Raw genomic sequence first — 20,243 nt, forward strand, 5'->3', positions numbered from 1 at the left:
ATATTTTAACAGATGGTTTGTAAAGGAGGGAAAGGCTAAGAGAAGAATAAAGTGAAAATAACGTTCTGTACCCTGGGACACAGTTATGTTATAGACTCAGCTGCTTCTCAAACCAGTCATGGCAGGATTGGTCCATGTTGGGCCAAGTATTCCTGCTGAGTTAGAAAAAGACCGTATCACTCCTGTGTTTAAACCACTTGGCTAACAGGCCACAGAGCATCGATTGTTTTTTTATGTTGGTGATTTTTTTGAGATGTGTGTATGTAAAAATTGTGCGCAAATGCCATGTGTGCATCCCATAGGGACTAGGTGGTCAACAGCTGGGGAAGGATGCTGTGAGAGAAATCTACATATAAGTGGTTTTCATGATGTGGAAACAATGAGCCCCCCCCCCCCCACTTTAAAATTTTTGCCTAAATCTAGGGATTTAGATGAGTCTTGATCTGATTACACTATCTATTGTACTGAGATCATTTTTAAGTCCAACAGAAGGAGAGGTATGGTTGTGAAGAGGCTTTTTATGGTGGAATTGTTGTTTTGATTTATATATGCCCAAGAGTTTGGACTATTAGTTGGTACTAAGTGAAGTGCTTTCTAAATCCAGTTCACAACCTTTGTCAGGAGAGACTGATAGTTGCACAGAGAAGAAACAAGAGGGAAGTACTCAAGTAGTGAGCTTGAATTCCTCATAAAGCAACAAGGGCTGTGTTATGTCTTGTGAATCAAGGAGACAAAGTGCAAAGTTTGATGGGCTGAGTGAGAACAGAGTCCAAGTCAGATTGCAGGGATGTGACTGGCTCCCTCCCTCCCTTCCTTCCACTAGAGGTCTTATAGTTGAACCTCAGACCTTGGGAAAGTACAGCCCTGGACAAGGGCAGGGTTGCCTATCAGTTTATCAGGCAAATAACTTGAAGGGCCCCTATGATGCAAAACAGAGGCTTCTCACCCTGTAAGACCTCTGCTTAGACTTATACCATGACCACTGGCAATCAAAACTCAACTATATTAAAATCAGCAATTGCTATCACTTCAGATTTTTAGGATTAAGTGTTTCTTTTCCTCTCTTAGATGAGTAGATATTTGTCTGTTTAAATTACAAGTAAAAAGGTTGTTTGACTTTTTAAATAATGTGAATGGTGATTTAAAAGTAGGATAGGAGAGTGGAGGCTGATGAGGGTGAAGGAAAACTGTGAAGTTTAAACAAGAAAAAATATCACTACCCAGATATAACTACAGTTATATTTTGATACACCTTAAGAACACTTTTTCTAACTTATTTTTAAATGTATTTGACATAATATATTATGTACAATTATACAATTTATATAATTTTTACTTAATATTCTATCATAAGCATTTACCATGTCATACAATTTTGGGGGGTAAATATTTAAGGGTTGGATAACATGCCATTGTATTGATGTACCTGTTCTAATGTCGAACAATAGGTAAATGATTAAGTAGATTGGTTCTTGGTTTTCACTCTTATAAATTTTAATACTGTGAATGCCATTGTGCCTAAATCTTGGCATTTTAGATTATTTCTTTCTTTTACAATTATTTGTTGCTGCTATTTGCCTATTTATCTAGTAGATATCTCAAGTACTTTTTAGAAAAATTGATGTATATAAAAATTGCCTTATGTATAGCTGGGTTGTTAAATCTATTACATGTTTCCTTGGTAAATTTTTAATTACTTTTAAGTTTAGAACATCCTTCCTTATTTAGAGCTAATATGAATAGCAAGTGTAAAATCTTAATATATGAAAAGACACCCTGGCCAGTGTTGCTCAGTGATTAGAGCATTGGCCCTCGTACTGAAGGATTTCAGGTTTGATTCCTGGTCAAGGGCACATACCTGAGTTACAGGTTTGATCCCAGCCCTGGCCCAGGTGCATGCGGGAAGCAAACCCTATTGATGTGTCTCTCCCTGTTACATCTATGTTTCTCCCTCTCTCCCTCCCTCCTACTCTCTCTAAAAATCAATGGAAAAAATATCCTTGGGTGAGAATTAACAAACAAAAAAAAGATATGAAAAAGTAATATCATTAATTTATCTGCTATGGGTCTCAATATGTGTCAAAGCCACAGATTGATTTTGGTTTTATTACTTTCCAATAACTAGCTAATTTTTCTTCTGGGTAAGACAGCTTGATTTTGTACATATATAAAAAACTATATATATAGTGTTAATTCATTCTTAACCAATTACACAATAGGTGCTTAATTCATGTTGTTGAAAGAAACCTCTTAATGGAATTGGTGTCCTTGGTTCAGTTGTTCCTAAAGCTTACCTGTATCCTGGTTTTTGGTTTCTATGATATACTTTCAATTTGCCTTATAATAAATTTCTCTTATTGGCATAAGCTAGCTTGGTTTCTGTCGTAAGCATAAGGGCTGAGTGAAATGGATCATGAGACCTAAGGAGGCCTGTTCAGTTCTTACTCATGCTGGCTTATTTCAGAGGGAGTGCCTTTCCATTCACGTGGGGCAAGCTGGTGTCCAGATTGGGGATGCTTGCTGGGAACTGTATTGCCTGGAACATGGAATCCATCCAGATGGCTTTCTTCTCGACAGTAAAAAGGATCAGTTGGAAATTGCTAAAATGGAGCCTATGGATGCCTCTTTCGATACCTTCTTTTGTGAGACAAGAGCTGGGAAGCATGTGCCCAGAGCACTCTTCATTGATCTAGAGCCAACTGTTATAGGTAAGGTAAGTTTTATGTTCTAGTGTACTTAACTAGGGCCACAATTGAAACAAACAAATCAAGTATCAGTGGGTGGGGACTATCAGATTATATAGTCTACCTGAACAGGATTAAGTAGTGTCAGCTAGGAAGGTTCAAGTGATCTTTCAACAATTCCATTAGGAAACATTGTTGTCGTCCTCAATTTATAGATGAGGAAACTGTGTCTTGGGAATGTTATAGAACTTGCCTTAGATCGTTGAGAACAGCTGTCTTTGATTTCAGGTTTGCCTTCTTATAAAACCCATTCTTTTTTAACAGAAAACTATTCACATTTTCTTCTGCATATTAATAATCAAGTGCAGAAGAAAATGTGAATAGTTAACACAACACTAATAAAAGTATTAAGTTACATGATATAAAATTGCCAATGGATGACTTTCTTTTTTTTACCTAAAAATATCAGTGTCATATGATGAAAACTCATAATAATAGAAATTTCTGTGAGGTACAGCAGTATCACTGAAGCAGGATGAGTAACTGGGGAGCCATCAAAGGTCTTTCCTGAGGAAACAGCATTTGCAGATTCACAGAGGCATGGGGGCACGTGCAAATTTAGCAGAAGTTCAACTTGGCTGGAACTTCCATTGTGAGTAGGAGAGTGATGGGAGAAGAGACTGGAAAGATAGTTGGGGCTGGGTCATGGGCCTAGGTTGGGGGAAGTAAGGATGTATGGTCAGAGAAAAGATTTGGCAAGTTTAAGATTTAGAGGGAGACAGTTGTGAGTGATGGTGATTCAAGTGGAGTGGAGCTGAATGGCATTGGGGGTAAGGAAGCCAAGGAACCGTCAAATAATTGTGTTTGAAAACCATGGAAGTCACTGAGGATTCTGGGCCAGGTACTTAAGTCTCTGATCAATGTGGAAAAGTTCCAGGAAGTTGAGTGTACAGTTCAAATGGTGCTGTAATCACTGATTTCCAAGAAATTGGATTTCACTGAAATAATTTATGGAACTAACTACCCTCAAGATCTCAACTGGACATTGTCATGAAGAAGCAGGAGTCCATAAATTCCATAAACTCCCTCCTTAGACTGAACTCAGCCTTAGAGCTTCAGGTGAGAAGGAGAGAGTCTACCCAGAATTAGATTCTTGCTTATGTCTTATTTATAAATATAACTTTTAAAAATCCCAACTTTGGTAGGCTTTTTTTGGTGTGTGTATATTAGTTAAAAGTCATTTAAACTCAGTTTTAGTAAATTTAAACATTTGGGGGTGTACAAAATTCATGGTCATATTATCATATACAGGAGAGTGAGGTGATTTGAGAGAACCATCTTGCTCTCTGGAAAATTAGTGCATTTCCTTGTAGGCAGTGAGCTTCTGTGACTAACTATGGATATCTGGTGCCGAGGCCAGTGATGTATAGTAAGATAAATCTGCATAAATGCATGTCATGAAGCTGATTTTATCATTATTATTTATAATTTTTGTTGTTAATCCTCACCTGTGGATATTTTTTCCATTCCTTTTCAGAGATTAGAAGGGAGGGAGGGGGAGAGAGAGAAACATGGAAGTGAGAGAGACACATCGACTGGTTGCCTCCTACACACACCCTGACTGGGGGTGGGAAGCAAACCTGCGACCAAGGTATGTGCCCTTGACTGGGAATCAAACCCATGACCCTGTGGTGCATAGGTTGAAGCTCTAACCACTGAGCAACACTGGCCAGGGCTGTAATTCTTCTTTTATGGTCCATGCATCATGCCCTATGATTTCATTCAGTCCTCGTAATAACTGAGTGGGGTAGGTCTTGTTATTTTCCTTATCTGTGAGGTGAAATAACAGGCCGAGAGACATAGGTACCTGCTCTATTACTAAGTGAGGAAGGCAAGATATGAACATAGGAAACTGGTTCTTGAACACATGCTCTTCACTACTATGCAATGCAGCATCCCGCTGTATCCAGGGCAACGTTCCGAAAGCCTTCTTAACCCTCACAGACCACTGTGTAATTCTGTAGGAGGCATGCTATTTGGGTACTTCTAATGTAGGGGTATGGGACTTGGGTCTCCAACGTGCTGTGTTTCTCATGCTGCCCAAGGTTTTTAAAGCCAGTGAAACCAGGCAAGGGTTGCACTTGGTTGTACTGAATACTGCCAACATCTTACTGCTGATTTCCCTGCCTCGTGCATCTATGTTAACTGCATTTGAGCAGTGTGGGCTTTTAAGCGTGCCGTGCCTTCTTTATTAAAGCATCTTTAAAGTATACCAATAAAAATCTGGATTGGTATCCTCTTTTATGCTTTTCCAGCACACTGTTGGCTCTTTGTGGATAGAAATACTTGTCTTAAAGTGCCAAAGTGCCACAGTTTGAATAGTGTCTCCTAAAAATCTACGTCCACTCAGAACCCCAGAATATGACTTTGTTTAGAAATAGGGTCTACGCAGATGTACTTGGTTCAGATGAGCTCATACTGGAATAGGGGAGGCCCTAACTCCAATGATCTGTGTCCTTATAAACCACCCAGAATGTTGTAATTTGTCACAGCAGCTCTAAGAAACAAAATAGAGGGTATATGATGGAAAAACATACTTTCAATTTATATGGAAACAGTTATACCTTTTCCTAGACTAAGGAAGGTGAAGTCAGCAGTTTAAATGCATTGCTTTACCCCAACAGTGGGAGAGGAGAGGGGAGCATGGTCCAGGGTTGTGTGAGAATTAACAGAGGGCTGGCAGTTGATGGAGTGGAGTGACTGACCCACTTTTCCCTCTGCAGATGTGATTCGAACAGGCAAGTATCACTCACTCTTCCACCCAGAGCAGCTTATTAGCGGGAAGGAGGATGCTGCAAACAACTATGCCCGAGGCCACTACTCTCTGGGGTCAGAGATCATCGACCTTGTGCTGGAGAGGATCCGAAAGCTGGCAAGTGGCTCTCTTCTCAGTGGGCTTGGGGGAAGTGTGCCTGAGTGCCTGGGACTTTGCGAAACACCTCCTAAGCATCAACAGCAGTTCTGCCACAAACATCGTTACCACCCAGCCTCTCACCTCAGAACCTCTTGCCATGCTCAGAGCTGGGAAGCATCCCAAAGTGGGCTTTGATTACACCTTGTTCCGTAGGAAAGGCTGCAGGAGCCTTCACACTTTCTGTACAGCTTCTTCTCCTCCTTTGTTTTCAGATTTATTGAGGACATGTTTTATTTCCCTCCTGCTTTATTGAGATAAAATTGACACATAACCTTGTGTAAATTTAAGGTGTACATTTGATACATATATGTATTGCAAAATGATTACCACAGTAGGTTTAGTTAACACCTTCATCCCCTCATATAACTACCTTTTCTAAAATTCTGTGGTGACAACATTTATGATCTACTGTCTTCGCAACTTTAAAGTAAATAATACAGTTGCTAAGTATTGTCACCGTGCTGGACATTAGAGTCCCAGATCTAGAATTTATCTTATAATTGGAAGTTTCTGCCCTTTAACCCAAATCTCCCCATTTCCCCCACCTCCCAGTGCTTGGCAACCACTATTCTACTCCCCGTTTCTACAAGTTTGGCTTTTTTAGATTCCATATATTAGTGAGATGATACAGTATTTGTCTTTCTCTGTCTGACTTACCTTACTTAGCATAATGCCCTCAAAGTCCATCTATGTCACAAACACCAGGATTTCCTTCTTTTTTAATGACTAGTCCCCATTTACCCTTGCTTTTGCTAACTCATAGTTTATCTTGTTATCAGAGACTTCCAAAGCACTCTAAAACTTGTAACTTTTCAATAGTAACCACTATTTATAAAGTTAACAGGAGGCACATCCTACCTGAAGATTAGTTACTCTATTTACTGACAATTAATTCTTCAAGGACCTGCATCTGGAGAACCCTTTGTTAAGGAAATATTTTGGAATTTGCCATAATCATTAGGTAATACAATGCCTTTATACCAGCCCAGTAGACTGGCATAGAAATGATAAGCACTTCATCTACTATGGGGGGCAACTATAGTGCTTCAACGTTTTGCTAGTCATTTTCTTTGTTATTGATAAAGACCTTGCTTTGCATCACCTACAGATTTATTCATGGAGGGCAGTGAAAGACAGTTGAATATTTATGCTTCACTTATAGTAACTCTCTAAAGTGCTTTGCCACCCCAGGAGTAACTACTCAAGTATGTTTGAAAGTAAATATGTTTGTTGTGGAGATGGCAAATCAGTCCTTTCTGAAAGTTTTGTTTGTTTTGGGAACTTGTGTCCCATCATTACCACTGCTTCTGGCTTTATTTGGCTGAGTTCCTACATCTTGTTTTCTTTCCCAGGCAGAACAGTGCAGTGGACTGCAGGGATTTTTGATTTTCCGAAGCCTTGGAGGAGGCACTGGATCAGGATTTACATCTCTCTTAATGGAGCACCTCTCAATACAATATGGCAGGAAGACTAAATTGGAGTTCTCTGTCTATCCATCCCCAAGGATCTCCACTGCTGTAGTAGAACCTTACAACTCCATCCTCACCACCCATTTCACATTAGAGCACTCGGACTGTACCTTCATGATGGACAATGAGGCCCTCTATGACATATGCCATCATAAACTTGGTATTGAACGCCCCTCTTACGCCGTCATTAATAGCTTGATAGGTCAGGCAGTATCTTCCATTACTGCTTCCCTCCGGTTTGAAGGGCCTTTGAATGTGGACCTAAATGAATTTCAGACCAACCTAGTACCATATCCAAGAATACATTTCCCCATGACAGCCTTTGCCCCCATCGTTTCTGCTGACAATGCCTACCACAAGAACTTCTCCGTGTCAGATATCACCAGTGCTTGTTTTGAGTTCTCCAACCAGCTGGTCAAGTGTGATCCTCGACTGGGGAAATACATGGCCTGCTGCCTACTCTACAGAGGGGACGTGGTCCCTAAGGATGTGAATGCAGCAATTGCAGCCATGAAGTCAAGAAACTCTATTCAGTTTGTGGATTGGTGTCCAACTGGTTTCAAGGTGGGCATCAATAGTCAACCACCCACGAAGATGCCAGGGAGTGAACTGGCCAAGGTCCAGAGGGCTGTCTGTATGCTGAGCAATACCACAGCAGTTGGAAAGGCCTGGGCCCACCTGAACCACAAGTTTGACCTCATGTATGCCAAGAAGGCATTTCTGCATTGGTACATCAGAGAAGGCATGGAAGAAGAGGAGTTTTCAGAGGCTAGGGAAGACCTGGCAGCTCTGGAGAAGGATTATGAGGAAGTAGGGCAAAGTTTCTGATGTATATGTGATGGTGAAAATGAATGTTAAGTGCCATGCTTACTTTTTAAATTCATTATGCAGTTAGTGGATAGAGTTCCCTTGATTAGAAGAAGAAGGAAATCAAATGAAGCAAGAACATAAGTTCCACACTAAATTAAGTCAGCCACTATTAACAATGAGCACATCTTTTCTTGTCTGTTAATATAATTCAACACTGCTCCCTATAAACCTTTTAAGCTTTGGAGTCCTTTATTGTTCATGTCAGTTTGTTTGTTTTTGTGTATTTTTGTTTTGTCAGAATGGAAATGTGGCTATAGTCATTGCTTTTTCAACCATGACACTATGAAACCCCAAAGTTAATGCTTTCCTTGTCCTATACCTGAGGTGGAAAACAGCACAATATTGATTGTTAATGTTATTTCCTCCATGTCTGTATTTTGTACATTGATTAAATAATGAGCATTTTCAGTATGATTCTTTTCCTTCCAAATGTGGCCTTAAGGTTTCAGTTTGCTTTTTATACAAACAAAGAAATAAACAAAAACAAACAAGAATATTCTTGGGTCTTTCACAAATTTAGATCTGTGTGTCCTGTAAGTCAGAGGTGAAAGTGATCTCTTTCAGTTATCCTTCCTTGAGGAGGTGTTCTCAAAGTGTGGCCGCAGAACCCCTGCATCAGAACCATATCAGAGGTTTAGAAAAAAATGCAGATTCTTGAGCTTCACTACAGACTTGCTAAATGAGAAGCCCTGGGGACTGGAGAGCGTGTTACCTGAGGATTTGAAGTTTAAAAAAAGCACTTAATAGAGTTAATTTTTGATATTAAACAGTATTACTGTTTCGTAGTAACCCATTTTCAAATAAGTTATAATTTAAAATGGACAAAATAGCTATAAATGCATTAAAATCACTATCCAGAATTTTAGACTCCATGATGTTCAGCGTAATGGTTGGAATTAAGATGAACTAGATACTGCAATGGTGCTTGCTTGGGCTGGTATTGCTCTTGAGCTGATGGTAGGTAGTTTTCAGGTGCCTCATTCATCTGTGGTGTTTACCTTTCAGCTTCAGTCCTCTGTACTCTCTCTGGACCTCGACATGGTCAGTGCTTTTGGTCTAGTAGTCCTTATAGCCTTGGCTGACGGTATAAAGTTGTGTGCCTTATTGTGAAATTTGCCAAACTGTAGTGCTGCCACCTTCTTACATGTGCCACCTGGACCCCAGAACTGCTGCTTCGTATTTAACATATTCCTGATAGATGCTTTTACTCAAATCACTGCCCTGAGATGTGGTCTTTAAGAGCTCCATTCAAACAATGTACTGTCTTGCCTGTTTTCAACTCAAACCATTGTCACCATGTAGGCCAATGACCGCAGTTTGGCAGAAATGATATTTAGATACTTGTCAATGCGTGTGAAGAGATGGTTTTCCAGCCCACAAAACTATCAGTGAGTTTTTGCTCAGTCCTCAAATCTCTGAGTATTTGGCTGGATCTTCTTTGGCCTCGACTTCCAAGGCCCTCTGCCAAGGGCTCAGTCTATGCCAACACCGAAACATCATACCAGAATTCCCTTAGGAATTGAGAATGCACCAGGACTTCCAATGTAATAACAGGCTAACAAATATGACTCTCGTTCTCATCTCTGACTTGCTGTGATCAAACATTTGGAGGAAAGTTAAAAAATATATACAAGAAAGGACTAACTTGGTGACCCTGACTCTCACTTTCACCAAATCCAACATAGACTAATAGTAGACTGGGTCTTTAAGTGTGGAAGAAAACCTTCAACGCTTGAAGGAACCTATGCCAGTGTCCAAATTACTGGGGGAGGGGACTCTATTATTCAATTAACCTATATCTCTCATGTTTGCCTTTTAAAATCATATCTATCTTATTCAGTTGTAAATAAAACTATTTGATGACCCAAGTACTATGGACACTTCACATACTTGTGAGCTTTAGGGTTAGATTTTCTAGAGGGTAGTCATCAAGACTCAAATACTTTTCTTTAGGCTGCTGCTTTTAATCAAGTATGTTACTGTAAAAGGGAAGATGTAACATGGAAGAGATATCTACCTAGATATTAGGAAAGATGGATCCAGTTCATGGCATTGTTACAATTATGTGATCTTGAAATATATACCTAGCTTCTCCATATCTTAAAATCCTCATCTTGGACAAGGTTATTTCTAAGACCCTTTCCAGTCCCAAGACTTTGTGAGTCTAAGAATTGATTAACTTGTGATGCTACTTGTACAATGCCATACATAAATATTGGACTTACCAAATATTTTTCTTTATTATTAATGTTTCCTCTCTATTAACTTATTAAATATTCATTAAAATATTTTAGTGGATACCCTAGAAATTACAACATTCAAATCGACTTATTGGCATGCATTAGTGTTTTTACTATTGCCAGGCAATGAAAAGACCACAGGACACTTCAACTTCATTTGATATCCTGCCTTTTGTGCTTTTTTTTACCTTGTATTTTAATGCCATACATATTTTAAACCCCCAAATACATTGATTACTAGTGTTGTTTTAAACAGTAGATGTTTGCATAGATTTTTCCCTCATTCTTACTCTTAGTTACTTTTTTTTTTAACCCTCACCAGAGGATATGCTTATTGATTTTAAAGAGGGGAGGGAGAGAGATGTGAGAGAGAAACATTGATCTGTTGCCTCCTGTACGCATCCTGACTGGGGATCAAATCCACAACCTAAGTATGTGCCCTGACTGGGAATTGAACCTGCAAACTTTTGGTGCATGGGATGATGCTCCAATCAACAGAGCCACTAGGCAGGGTTCTTCCTTCCTTCTTGCATCACCATACTTCCACCTGGCACCATTTTCCTTCTGACAAAATAACTCCTTTTACTTATTTTAAATGTGGATCTGAGGTTGAGAGGGAATATTTGCCCTTTCTCTCTCAAAGAGTGAGATCACCTGAGTTAATGATTGAAATGACTCTGAGGAGTATAAGCACTAATTATATGTGATCTTGAGGCAGGGACTATCTTATTTATCTGTGTCTCTAGCATGGGTGGGGAACCTTTTTTCTGCCAAGGGCCATTTGGATATTTATAACATCATTCGAGGACCATACAAAATTATCAACTTAAATATTAGCCTGTTATATTTGGTCAAACGTTTAATTAACTCACCCCTAATGTGATGGCTGGAACTGCTTCCCTTTGGTGAGGCCTTGGCAGGGCCAGACCAAATGATTTTGAGGGCTGGGCATTCCCCACCCCTACTACAGTGTGAGGCATAGGGTTGGTCCTCAATATTAGATTGAAAAGCAATAGGAGATCACCTCATTTCCTACTTTATTTAAATCATGTCCATCTGACTTAACTTCTTACATTCCTCTTTGAACTCCCCTTAAAATTATTTTGAATCTTCACATATCCTCTACTATTCCAGAGGAAGACCTCTTCTTTCCAAGGCTACTTAGGATTTGTGAGCCTTCTCCCCTTAACTTTTCTAGAAGACTTTGTTCCTTGTATGTTCTGTCTCCCTTTCTCCATTGACTTTTTTTCTTCTCTCTACTTTTATGTCAAGGTCTCCTGATTCAAAAAACCAACACCCTTTTCTGGATTCTATTACTTTTATAACATACTGTCACATCTTTGCATTCCATCAAGCTTTTCTAGGGAATATCCATTTGATGCCTACACCTCATCTTCTCACTCCTTAGTCTTTGTGATTTGGTGGCCTCCCCATGGTTCTATTAAAACTGTTGTCTTGAAGAACATTGATCATACTGGATTTGTCAAAACCACAACCTTCTCAGTCTTCAGATTTTCGACTTGAGGCATTTGGTAATTATTTTTTCTTGAAACTACCCCTTTGCCTCCTGCGGCACTATTTGGTTCTCCTCCTCAGACTCTTTCTCTCTATCGTCTGCCGCAGTGGAGATACCCGTGGTCATCTTCTCAGGTCTTTATTTCTCTTATTCACAACCACACCAGCTCTACATGGGTGACTGCAAAACTCTATGTTTCAGTTCTCTCTTGAGTTTTATAGTGGAATTTCCATCTAATGTACTGGACCTATCCTCCCAGATATTTTGCTTACACTTAAATTTAACTTCTTCCAAGAAAAACATAATTTTCCTCCAAAGAAATCTGCCCTTCCTTTGGTGTTCTGCCCTTTGTTCATTTATGTCATCATCTCCCCACTTAAACACAGTCTAGCAGTCATTATTGACTGCTCTCTACATAAAATTAAGTCCTGTCAATTCTGCTTCTGTAATGTTTTCAGAATCCCTTCCCTTTTCTTCCTGTAGATGCCGTCCTAGCCCCGGTCATCAAATCCTCTCCAAGTCCCTAACACACTCATATCTAAATGCTTTTCTGCCTCTCACGTTGTCTTCCTGACCCATCCTAGTCACTACTCTGTGACTGCTCTGACGCACAGCTTGGATTATTCCACTCCCTATACAAAATCTTAAGGATTCTCCATTGTTTTAGGCATAAAGTGTAAACTCCTGCACATGACATGCAGAGCCTGTCACCACCAGTTCCAGCTTAAATTTCCAATCCCATCCTCTACTTTGCTGTTATGCATTCCATTCAGACTATACTTTCACCACTCCTCAGCACAGATTCTTTTCTCTCTCTCCTATGCCTTTGCTCCTTCTCTTTGCTGTCTCTTTTATTTCCTCTGTGACCACGGATGTAACTCCTACTACAAACCCAGTTCAGATGTCATCTCTTCCATGTAGCTGCTTGGGACTCTTCCTTGTGCCTCTTTGAGCTGCCAGACTGATCTGCATTATCCATTTTCTTCCACCCCAGGAATCAGGGATGGTTGGGATATACTATGAAATCTCACTATACAGGGTGGAGCAAAAGTAGTTTTACAGTTATGGGTACACAAAACAGAGAGTTTATTTTTGTATTATTATTTATTAATTATTGTATTATTTCCATACAAACAACTCTAAACCTACCAAAATATGCCCCACCCTGTATTGTAGTAAATACTCAGTGATGAAACTGTTTTCCATGCGCATATCCCACTTCAAACTTTTCTTAGGCTCTTACTAAGTACTTAAATTTTTTTTTTAAATGTACATGTATTGTTTCTCTCTTCAGACGCTGGAGGGCACTGCTGAAATGCTTAACTCCTCAGTTGTTCAGATGAGTGTTGATGTTTTGGAGAGCATTTGTGTATGTGTGTATCCATGTGTCTGCATTCCCACACACAGAAAAGATCATTAGGTTTTTTCTGTTTTTTTAAAATTAATATTATACTAAAATGAAGATAAAACAACAAATTATTTTGTAAACTTAAGTTCAGCTTGTGAATTTTATTATTTCTAAGTCTAGCAAACTTAAATAATCACTTTTAAAGGGAATATAAATGGCTTTTTGGTCCCCTTTGCAATCTTAGATAAACATTTTTATATATTTTATATTGCCTTTAAAAATTTGATATATTTTCTTTTCTTTTAAGGACTTTTATTGTCTGACAAATTTTTCTCAAGTACCCTATTCAGATCCTTGCTTTTTATATATTTTTTTCTTCTCAATTTTCAGTAGCTCTTTATATATTGGATCAATAAACCATTTGTTTTTTATATGAGTGGCAAACATTTTTCCGAATTTGTCATTCATTTGTGTTTTGACTTTGCTGCTACTGCTGCTGGTAGTGTTAGCTGCTGGTGTGTGTGTAGGTTATTTCACCATGTAGAAATTAATTTTATGTATTTATGACTTATCACTGTGCAGAAGGTAATGGAACCATGACCCTCTCTGGGAAGCTGGCTCTCAGGTTTTGCTACCAGAGGCCATCAGAGTTCTTGCTGATGTCCATTGTTAGTGGACTTTTACTCATATTAAACCCCCTCATCTCTGAATTCCTCATATATTCTTTACACTAATTGTCACTTTGCAGTTTATCACTTATATATTCTTTGGTGGCATTTGCTTTTTTAATTTTGGTTTTGTCTGTTCACTTAGATGTTGACTTGTGGAGAGCAGAGGCCTTGCCTCACACATCAGCACCTCCTGGGTGCCCAGCACCATGCTGGACAGTTACTGTGGGTTCAGTGAGCACCTGCTAAAAGGCTTTGTGGCCTTATGCCCTAGCAGGCCAGGGAGGATGTGGGGTGTCCCAAGGGGGATAACTAAAAGCTTCCTCTCCTGTCTAGCCCAGGTAGCATCCTGACAGCAGATCTCAGGCTGTGCCCCTTGAGAGGGACCAATGCAGATAGCTCTAGATTGAATGAAAACTGAGAGTCATGCCAGTTTGATCTTTCCCAAGCTCTTCTTTACCTTCCCTAGGACCTGCAAGAAGCATTCCCATCCTGGGAGAGATGGGGAATTGACTCATCTGTATCTTCCCTCATCTGCCTTCCCTTTCTGAGCTCAGAGGTTTGGAATCAAATGGCTGATAGAAGAGGAACTGACACAAGCCAGGGGTTCAAGAAGCCACTGGTTTTAATGGAAGCAAGAGGGTAGGGAAGGGATCTGGTGGCGGGATAGTAATCAGTGAGTCTCTTTGTCTTCCAGCATTGGCTGGGGTTGGTATGCAGAGAGGAGAGGATACTAGGTGCCCTCTTCTCAGGCATGGGATCATCAGGGAGAAGTGTGGGGAAGCAGAAAAGAGACACAGAACACAGGGAGAGGCCTTAATGACCTCGCATCTGTGAAGGTGGGACAGTTGTGCACGTCTGTGTATTGTACAGAGGAGAAAGCTGAGCTGGAGGCAGGATAGGGTCAGAGGGGTTGAGCAATATGGCAGCCTGTAAAGCTGGACCATCCACAAAATACAAACTGGTTGGGTGGGCAAACCCTAACCCTCCACCTGATCTCTGTTCTTGTCCTGAAAGGGGCGCCCTGCTGGCCTCCATTCTACTTCCGTCCAATCTGTGCCATCAGATGGGTGTTTGCAGCTGCCTTGGCTCGCAAGTTCTTGGTCTTGGCGATGTTGAAGAGGACATTCATGATGTTAGTGGGGACGTCGAGGGACAGAGTGAGCTTGGTGCGCCGGTCACTCTTGGTCTTGTTCTGGTGCAGCCTCCCCCTGGGCTGTGGTTGGGACAGATACTTGTAGCGAGGGCTTCCAGTTTCACCACCACCCCTGGGGCCAGAGACGGTCCTTTTCATTTTGCTCCCTCTCTCATCCTCCCTCTCCTGGTCCTCTCCTGAGGATGGGTCCTGGCTGGGCAGGAAAGCAAAGCCTTTCTTGCTCAGCAGAGGTGCATCCTCCAGCTGGCTCTTCTTGGCCTCAGACAGGGCTGTGCTGATGCAGCAGAAGGTGTACTCAGCTTTGGAGAACTTATGGGACAGACCCATCCTGGGAGCCCCTAGGAGCAGCAGCAGCAGCAGGAAGTGGGACGGCACGAGCATTTCTCCCTGTGGTAGAAATGAGGGAAGTGGGAAGGGTGTCATAAGGACATGGGTTAAAATCCAGTGGAGCTTTTTTCATGTCTGCTACAATGGTTCTCCGGTTCTTTGGACCAGAAGCAGCATCTGGAAACTTGTTAGAAATGTAAATAATTCTCAGGGGAACAAGTTTCAATTTTTCTCTCTCATCTCCCCCCCAAACTAACCCCACCCCCTACCCCCACTCTCATTGACCTCTGTTCAGGGTTTGCAGGGTAAAGGAAAAGAAACTCTCCACACAGAAAAGCCATCCTTGGCTCCCCAATGAAGTCTAATTTCTAAGCAAGTTTCTCCTCTTTCACTCTTTGGGTGCTTTTGCCATCACCTCTAGTGAAACGCCACAAACGGTGACATTTCCTGCTACTTGCTATGAAAATAAGCAAGCCCCCTCTAGTTGGATTTAAAGGGCAATACTCCATCTGCATTTTTCTTCTCTGTATATCTGAAACTCAACCATTCGTTAGGATTGTTACAGCAGCACCTTCTCTGGGTGATTTTAAGATATGCACTCACTTCTGAGAGCTGTGGCAGAGTCCCGCCCTAGGAACCTAGGCCGGCCTGAGATTCAGAGCACCTCTGAGGGAGAGTGCACCCGAAGGGAAAGACTTCAGGGTGGTGAAGCTGGAAGGCAAAGCCTTACCCCGTGCTAGCTCCATTTTCCAGTGGAGTGGGGGTGGAAAGGAAGACAGAGTTATTCCCCATTTTACCCAGTTTGTTTCCAAACACTGGTAAGAAGTTGAATGTAGAAAATGAAGAACTTAAAAACATTTTAGCAAACAGTGGCTGCAGAACCTAAGGAAGCTTTAAGCATTTCAAAAGGAATAGCAGTGAGTATAGGGGTGAACTGTTTTCTTTTTGTAGGCTTGCGGAAGTGTTTGTGTGACACACACACACACCTCCAAGCAGTTCACTCTCGAAGTGAGCAGTGAAGGTTTATACATGAAAGGCTCTTCCTGCAAAGAGAGAGGAACAGCCAGGGAAAGCTGACGTGCTACAGGTAACTGGCCTTTGCCAGAATTCGTACTCCTGCCATATTATTCAATCCATTCTTAGAAGTGGTGTGCATGCATGTGTCTGTGTGTGTGTGTGTGTTGGCTAGATTGCTATGTTAGAGGAGCAAATTGCAAACAGAACGTCTCAGAGAACTTGGGCATCAAATGGAGACATAAAACATCCATCTTTATGGTTTCTCTCCTTCATAGGAAGCAGATATCTGTCTCCTCCCTCCAAAGTCCTGAGTATGGCAAGGGGGAAAGGACTCCAGGCTTTGAGGGCAGAGAGCCTGGGTTCAAAATTTCCCTCACCCTCTTGATTATTTTTGGAGAATCACTTAACCTCTTAGCCCACATCCTAAAAAGAAGACATTACCTGCCTCACAGGTGTACTGAAAGAATGAAAGATGACAGAGATGATGTCACATGAGAAACAATAATTGCAAGCATCCTACTGCCCCCACAGACAGTAGGGAATATCCTGTAGTTTCTATCTCCCAACCTCATTTGTGAACTATTACCAAGGACCACTTTTCATGTACACAACTGAATTCTGTTCAGAAAAATAGATTTGCATGAACCCATTCTGCCTAAGATCTAGTACCTTTTACAAAGCAGGTATCTCTATATGAACAAAAGGAGGATCATTTTGCCCCCTTAAAACTTCCCCATGGTCTCTTTACTTAAAACTGCACTCTATATCCTTGACCCCTCCTACTTGTCTTTTCTCCCAGCCCTCCCCACCTCTCACTTCCCCATTTCTCTTTACTTAAAACACTGTGGTATTCAACACTGTCTTTCAACTCTCATGCCTCAACCCTGCTCAGTCCCCAGCACCTCCTGCCTAATTAAGGGCAAATAAATTTATCTTTCATAAAGAAGTCTCTGTCTAAAATCTTACCTGAAAGTGGACTTCCCTCCAGAGTGGAGATGCTCAGTGAGGCAGGCGCAGCTTCAGGACCAAGAGGTCTGTCCCAGGAACATCCCCTGAACTTCTGCCTCTGCTGGGGTCGCCGGCTCCTTTTCTTGTATTGTTTCTTCTCTATGGAGACTGCTCCACTCCCTCGTGTGTGTATGTAAAAGACAGATCACAGGGTGGGTCGTAATTCCAGACGTGGTTTCTACACTGGGATGAGATTTTGTTTAAAATACAACCAGAAGCAGCTGTCCACGTCATGGAGACAGCAGGCACTCTGTATCCTTGACCCCTCCTACCTGTCTTTTCTCCCAGCCCTCCCCACCTCTCACTTCCCCTCTTGCCCTAGCAACTTGCTTCATTGATAAAAAGAAAAAACACTGTTAAACTGAGGGGCAGTTTCTTTGAAGAGTTTTATTACTGATTTTAGTTCTTACCAATTTCAGTGTTTCTACATCCTATCACCCTAACCAGCTTTTTGGAAATCTAGAGCCAGGACCTGCTTTGAAAGTAGAGAAGGTACCTTGAAGTTCACCTGTTGTCTTGTGAATTCTGACCTGCAGTGTTATCTCAAAACAACAATGTATTTGTGTTATCAAAGGGCACACGAAGGGACAGGCATAGAGTACCTAGAGCTTTTGGTGGGAAAGCACTTAATTTTACCCATTTATTCATTTATTCATCCAGTATTTGGGGGATACCTGCTGAGTCCCAGGTATTGCCAGGGCCCTCAGGAATTCAAGGAGTAAGTTGCAGTCCTTGTTCTTACAGGACATTCACAGTTTAGAAAGATACATAAAAAAAGAACCTACTTTCAGGGTGGCAAACACCACAGCACAGAAGGGAGTATCCCTGTCCTGGAGACTCAAGACAGGGGATATGTGCCAGGAGAGGAGAGCATAAGGGTTCAGACAGAAAGGAGGTTTGGGTAGAGGAACCAATCACGAAAGGGACTGGTGGGAAGGAAGGTAAGTGGGAGAGAGGTGGGTGGTGGGGGTTGGGAGGTTGGTTCATCGTAGGATCTACTCTGAACGTAGGTTAGGAGGTTTGGATTTTCTTTCTAAAGCAGGGATTTAGGGTGCCAGAGGGAAGGGGGTGGGGGTAAAAAGGGGGTCTTAATATATGATGACAGAAGAAGATATGACTTTGGGTGGTGGGTACACAGAGCAATATACAGATATTGTAATATAGAAACCCACACCTGAAGCCTATATGTTCATATTATCCATGGTCACCACAAAAAATTTAATTAAAAAATAAATAAATAAAATTTTTAAAAAAATAAAGAAGAGATTTAGAAAGAGAGACAATAAACATTGGCTTTTTTTCTTGCCAATCAGCACTGTCTCCTCTCAACTTCCTAGAAAACTTTCCCACCTGAGGCCAAAGCTCCACGGGACTAAATAACATCTTGATGTTGGTGGCTGGTAGCTGTCCTTTGAGTGTACTGGCTCCTCCTTCAGACAGGTGGACCCATGGGTTCCCGCTGGATCATCTTGGGTTGGCCTTGGAATTGGTGGATGCTCCCAGGAGCTCCCGAATGTGAGTAGGCAGGGTGCCCGTTGGGATCCTCTTAGGCCTAGGCAGTGGTTAAAGATGCTGTCCTAAAAGTACCTGTGATCAAAACCTTAAGATACAGTCTATTTGTTTTGTAACTTGAAACATCTTCTGGCTTCATCTAATGGAGGATCAGACAGAGTCTTGGACAGAAAGAGGATGATTAGTGAACAAAAACCACCAGGGTGCAGTTTCCAGTAAACAGTGATTTCCCTTCCCACTCTCATTGACGTGTGTGTGTGGCATTCTGCTCTGCTTGCACTTTCTCTGGCCATGTGAGCCATTGGTCTCTTCTGTGAATTCAGCATCTGAAGGTTGTTTAGGGATGTAAATACTCTGTAGAGATTATGTGGGGGGCCAGGGTGGGAAGTAAAAGCTGGTCAGCCTCGTAGATGAATAGGAATGGCTTATATTCATAAAGCTCATTTCTCCAAACTGCTTGAAGCTAATAGTTTATTTTCTCAGCATCTAAGGTAGGCAGTAAAAGGAAACATAGGAAAGAGGAATTTGGGAGCTGTAGAATGCTTGATTTATAGAAGAGGTTTTGCCTTGGTGTCAGGAAGGAGAGTTTGCATCTCAACCAAGTCAAGAGTAATGGTGGTCAAGCTGACCACTGTTCTTCTAAGTGAAATAAACTCACTTTTGCCACTACTTCCCTTCTAGCAACTGCCCCAACCATTAAATATGTTTTGGAGTCACTATGTACATGTTTGCTGATTAGTCAGGTACAATGTTCAGTGAGTAAGGAATAAAACCAGCATTTCCTATCTGCTGTGAATTTTAATCCATTTCCCTTGGCAAGTCTAAGCTTTGGAGCTGGTTGTGGTCCATTCCTGCATTTGCCTATTTGTTTGCAAGAAGCTTGAGGCTGAGATTTACCCACCACTTAATCCTCAGGGACAAGTACAACTAACACAGTGGCTGAACAGTTGTAGACTCAACAAATGAAATGGATTCTCCTTATTCAAGATAGTATGGTCTGTGAAATTGCCATGAACAGTGAGTTAGCAAATACTATATCATTACTCCTAGGAATTGGCTCCTTGCTAGTTTCAGGTCACATTTCCATCAACTGATCCATTCAGAACCCTGTTTTATGTGTTTTTCTGTTTAAAGACACCTTACGAAGTATATATTATTGATTAATTAACACTAAACTCACAGCTGACAACTCTATACACATACTTGAACAAAGCTTATCTAACATATTTTATCCATAAGGCACATCACAGCCCTCTCACACTTAGGAACAGTAGCAGCATTTTAACACTATACTCAGGTGTCACTTTAAACAGTGAAATTACCAGCAAAAAGCACAAAAATGTAGAAAACATGGCAATAACTAACTGCTAAAAGGACTCTTTTAAAAAAAATCTTTATTGTTGAGAGTATTACAGATGTCCCATCCCCCCCCCCCAACTGACCCACTCCGCTTC

The 20,243-nt window shown here is 41.2% G+C and overlaps 2 protein-coding genes across 2 annotated transcripts; one reads left to right on the forward strand and one right to left on the reverse strand.

The window, feature by feature from the left end:
* Positions 1-280: 280 nt before the first annotated feature.
* TUBAL3 (tubulin alpha like 3) lies at positions 281-7,955 on the forward strand. Its single transcript, XM_016219733.2, has 4 exons — positions 281-370; positions 2,465-2,708; positions 5,468-5,620; positions 7,015-7,955. The coding sequence occupies exons 1-4, from the start codon at positions 281-283 to the stop codon at positions 7,953-7,955; spliced, it is 1,428 nt and encodes a 475-aa protein (XP_016075219.2).
* A 6,853-nt stretch (positions 7,956-14,808) lies between these two features.
* On the reverse strand, positions 14,809-15,306 carry UCN3 (urocortin 3). The gene has a single exon (XM_016219745.2). It carries the CDS (start codon positions 15,304-15,306, stop codon positions 14,809-14,811), a length of 498 nt encoding a protein of 165 aa, XP_016075231.2.
* Positions 15,307-20,243: the final 4,937 nt, after the last annotated feature.

The sequence above is a fragment of the Miniopterus natalensis genome, chromosome 1 (genome assembly GCF_054644295.1).
Source record: "Miniopterus natalensis isolate mMinNat1 chromosome 1, mMinNat1.hap1, whole genome shotgun sequence".
Classification (NCBI taxonomy): domain Eukaryota; kingdom Metazoa; phylum Chordata; class Mammalia; order Chiroptera; family Miniopteridae; genus Miniopterus; species Miniopterus natalensis.

Bases quoted from the DNA above. Each gene is read 5' to 3' on its own strand.
- UCN3 (XM_016219745.2), bottom strand. From the start codon at position 15,306: ATGCTCGTGCCGTCCCACTTCCTGCTGCTGCTGCTGCTCCTAGGGGCT.
- TUBAL3 (XM_016219733.2), top strand. From the start codon at position 281: ATGCCATGTGTGCATCCCATAGGGACTAGGTGGTCAACAGCTGGGGAA. The intron at 371-2,464 runs GTGGAAACAATG...GGCTTATTTCAG, and splicing joins ATATAAGTGGTTTTCATGAT to AGGGAGTGCCTTTCCATTCA. The intron at 2,709-5,467 runs GTAAGGTAAGTT...TTCCCTCTGCAG, and splicing joins TCTAGAGCCAACTGTTATAG to ATGTGATTCGAACAGGCAAG.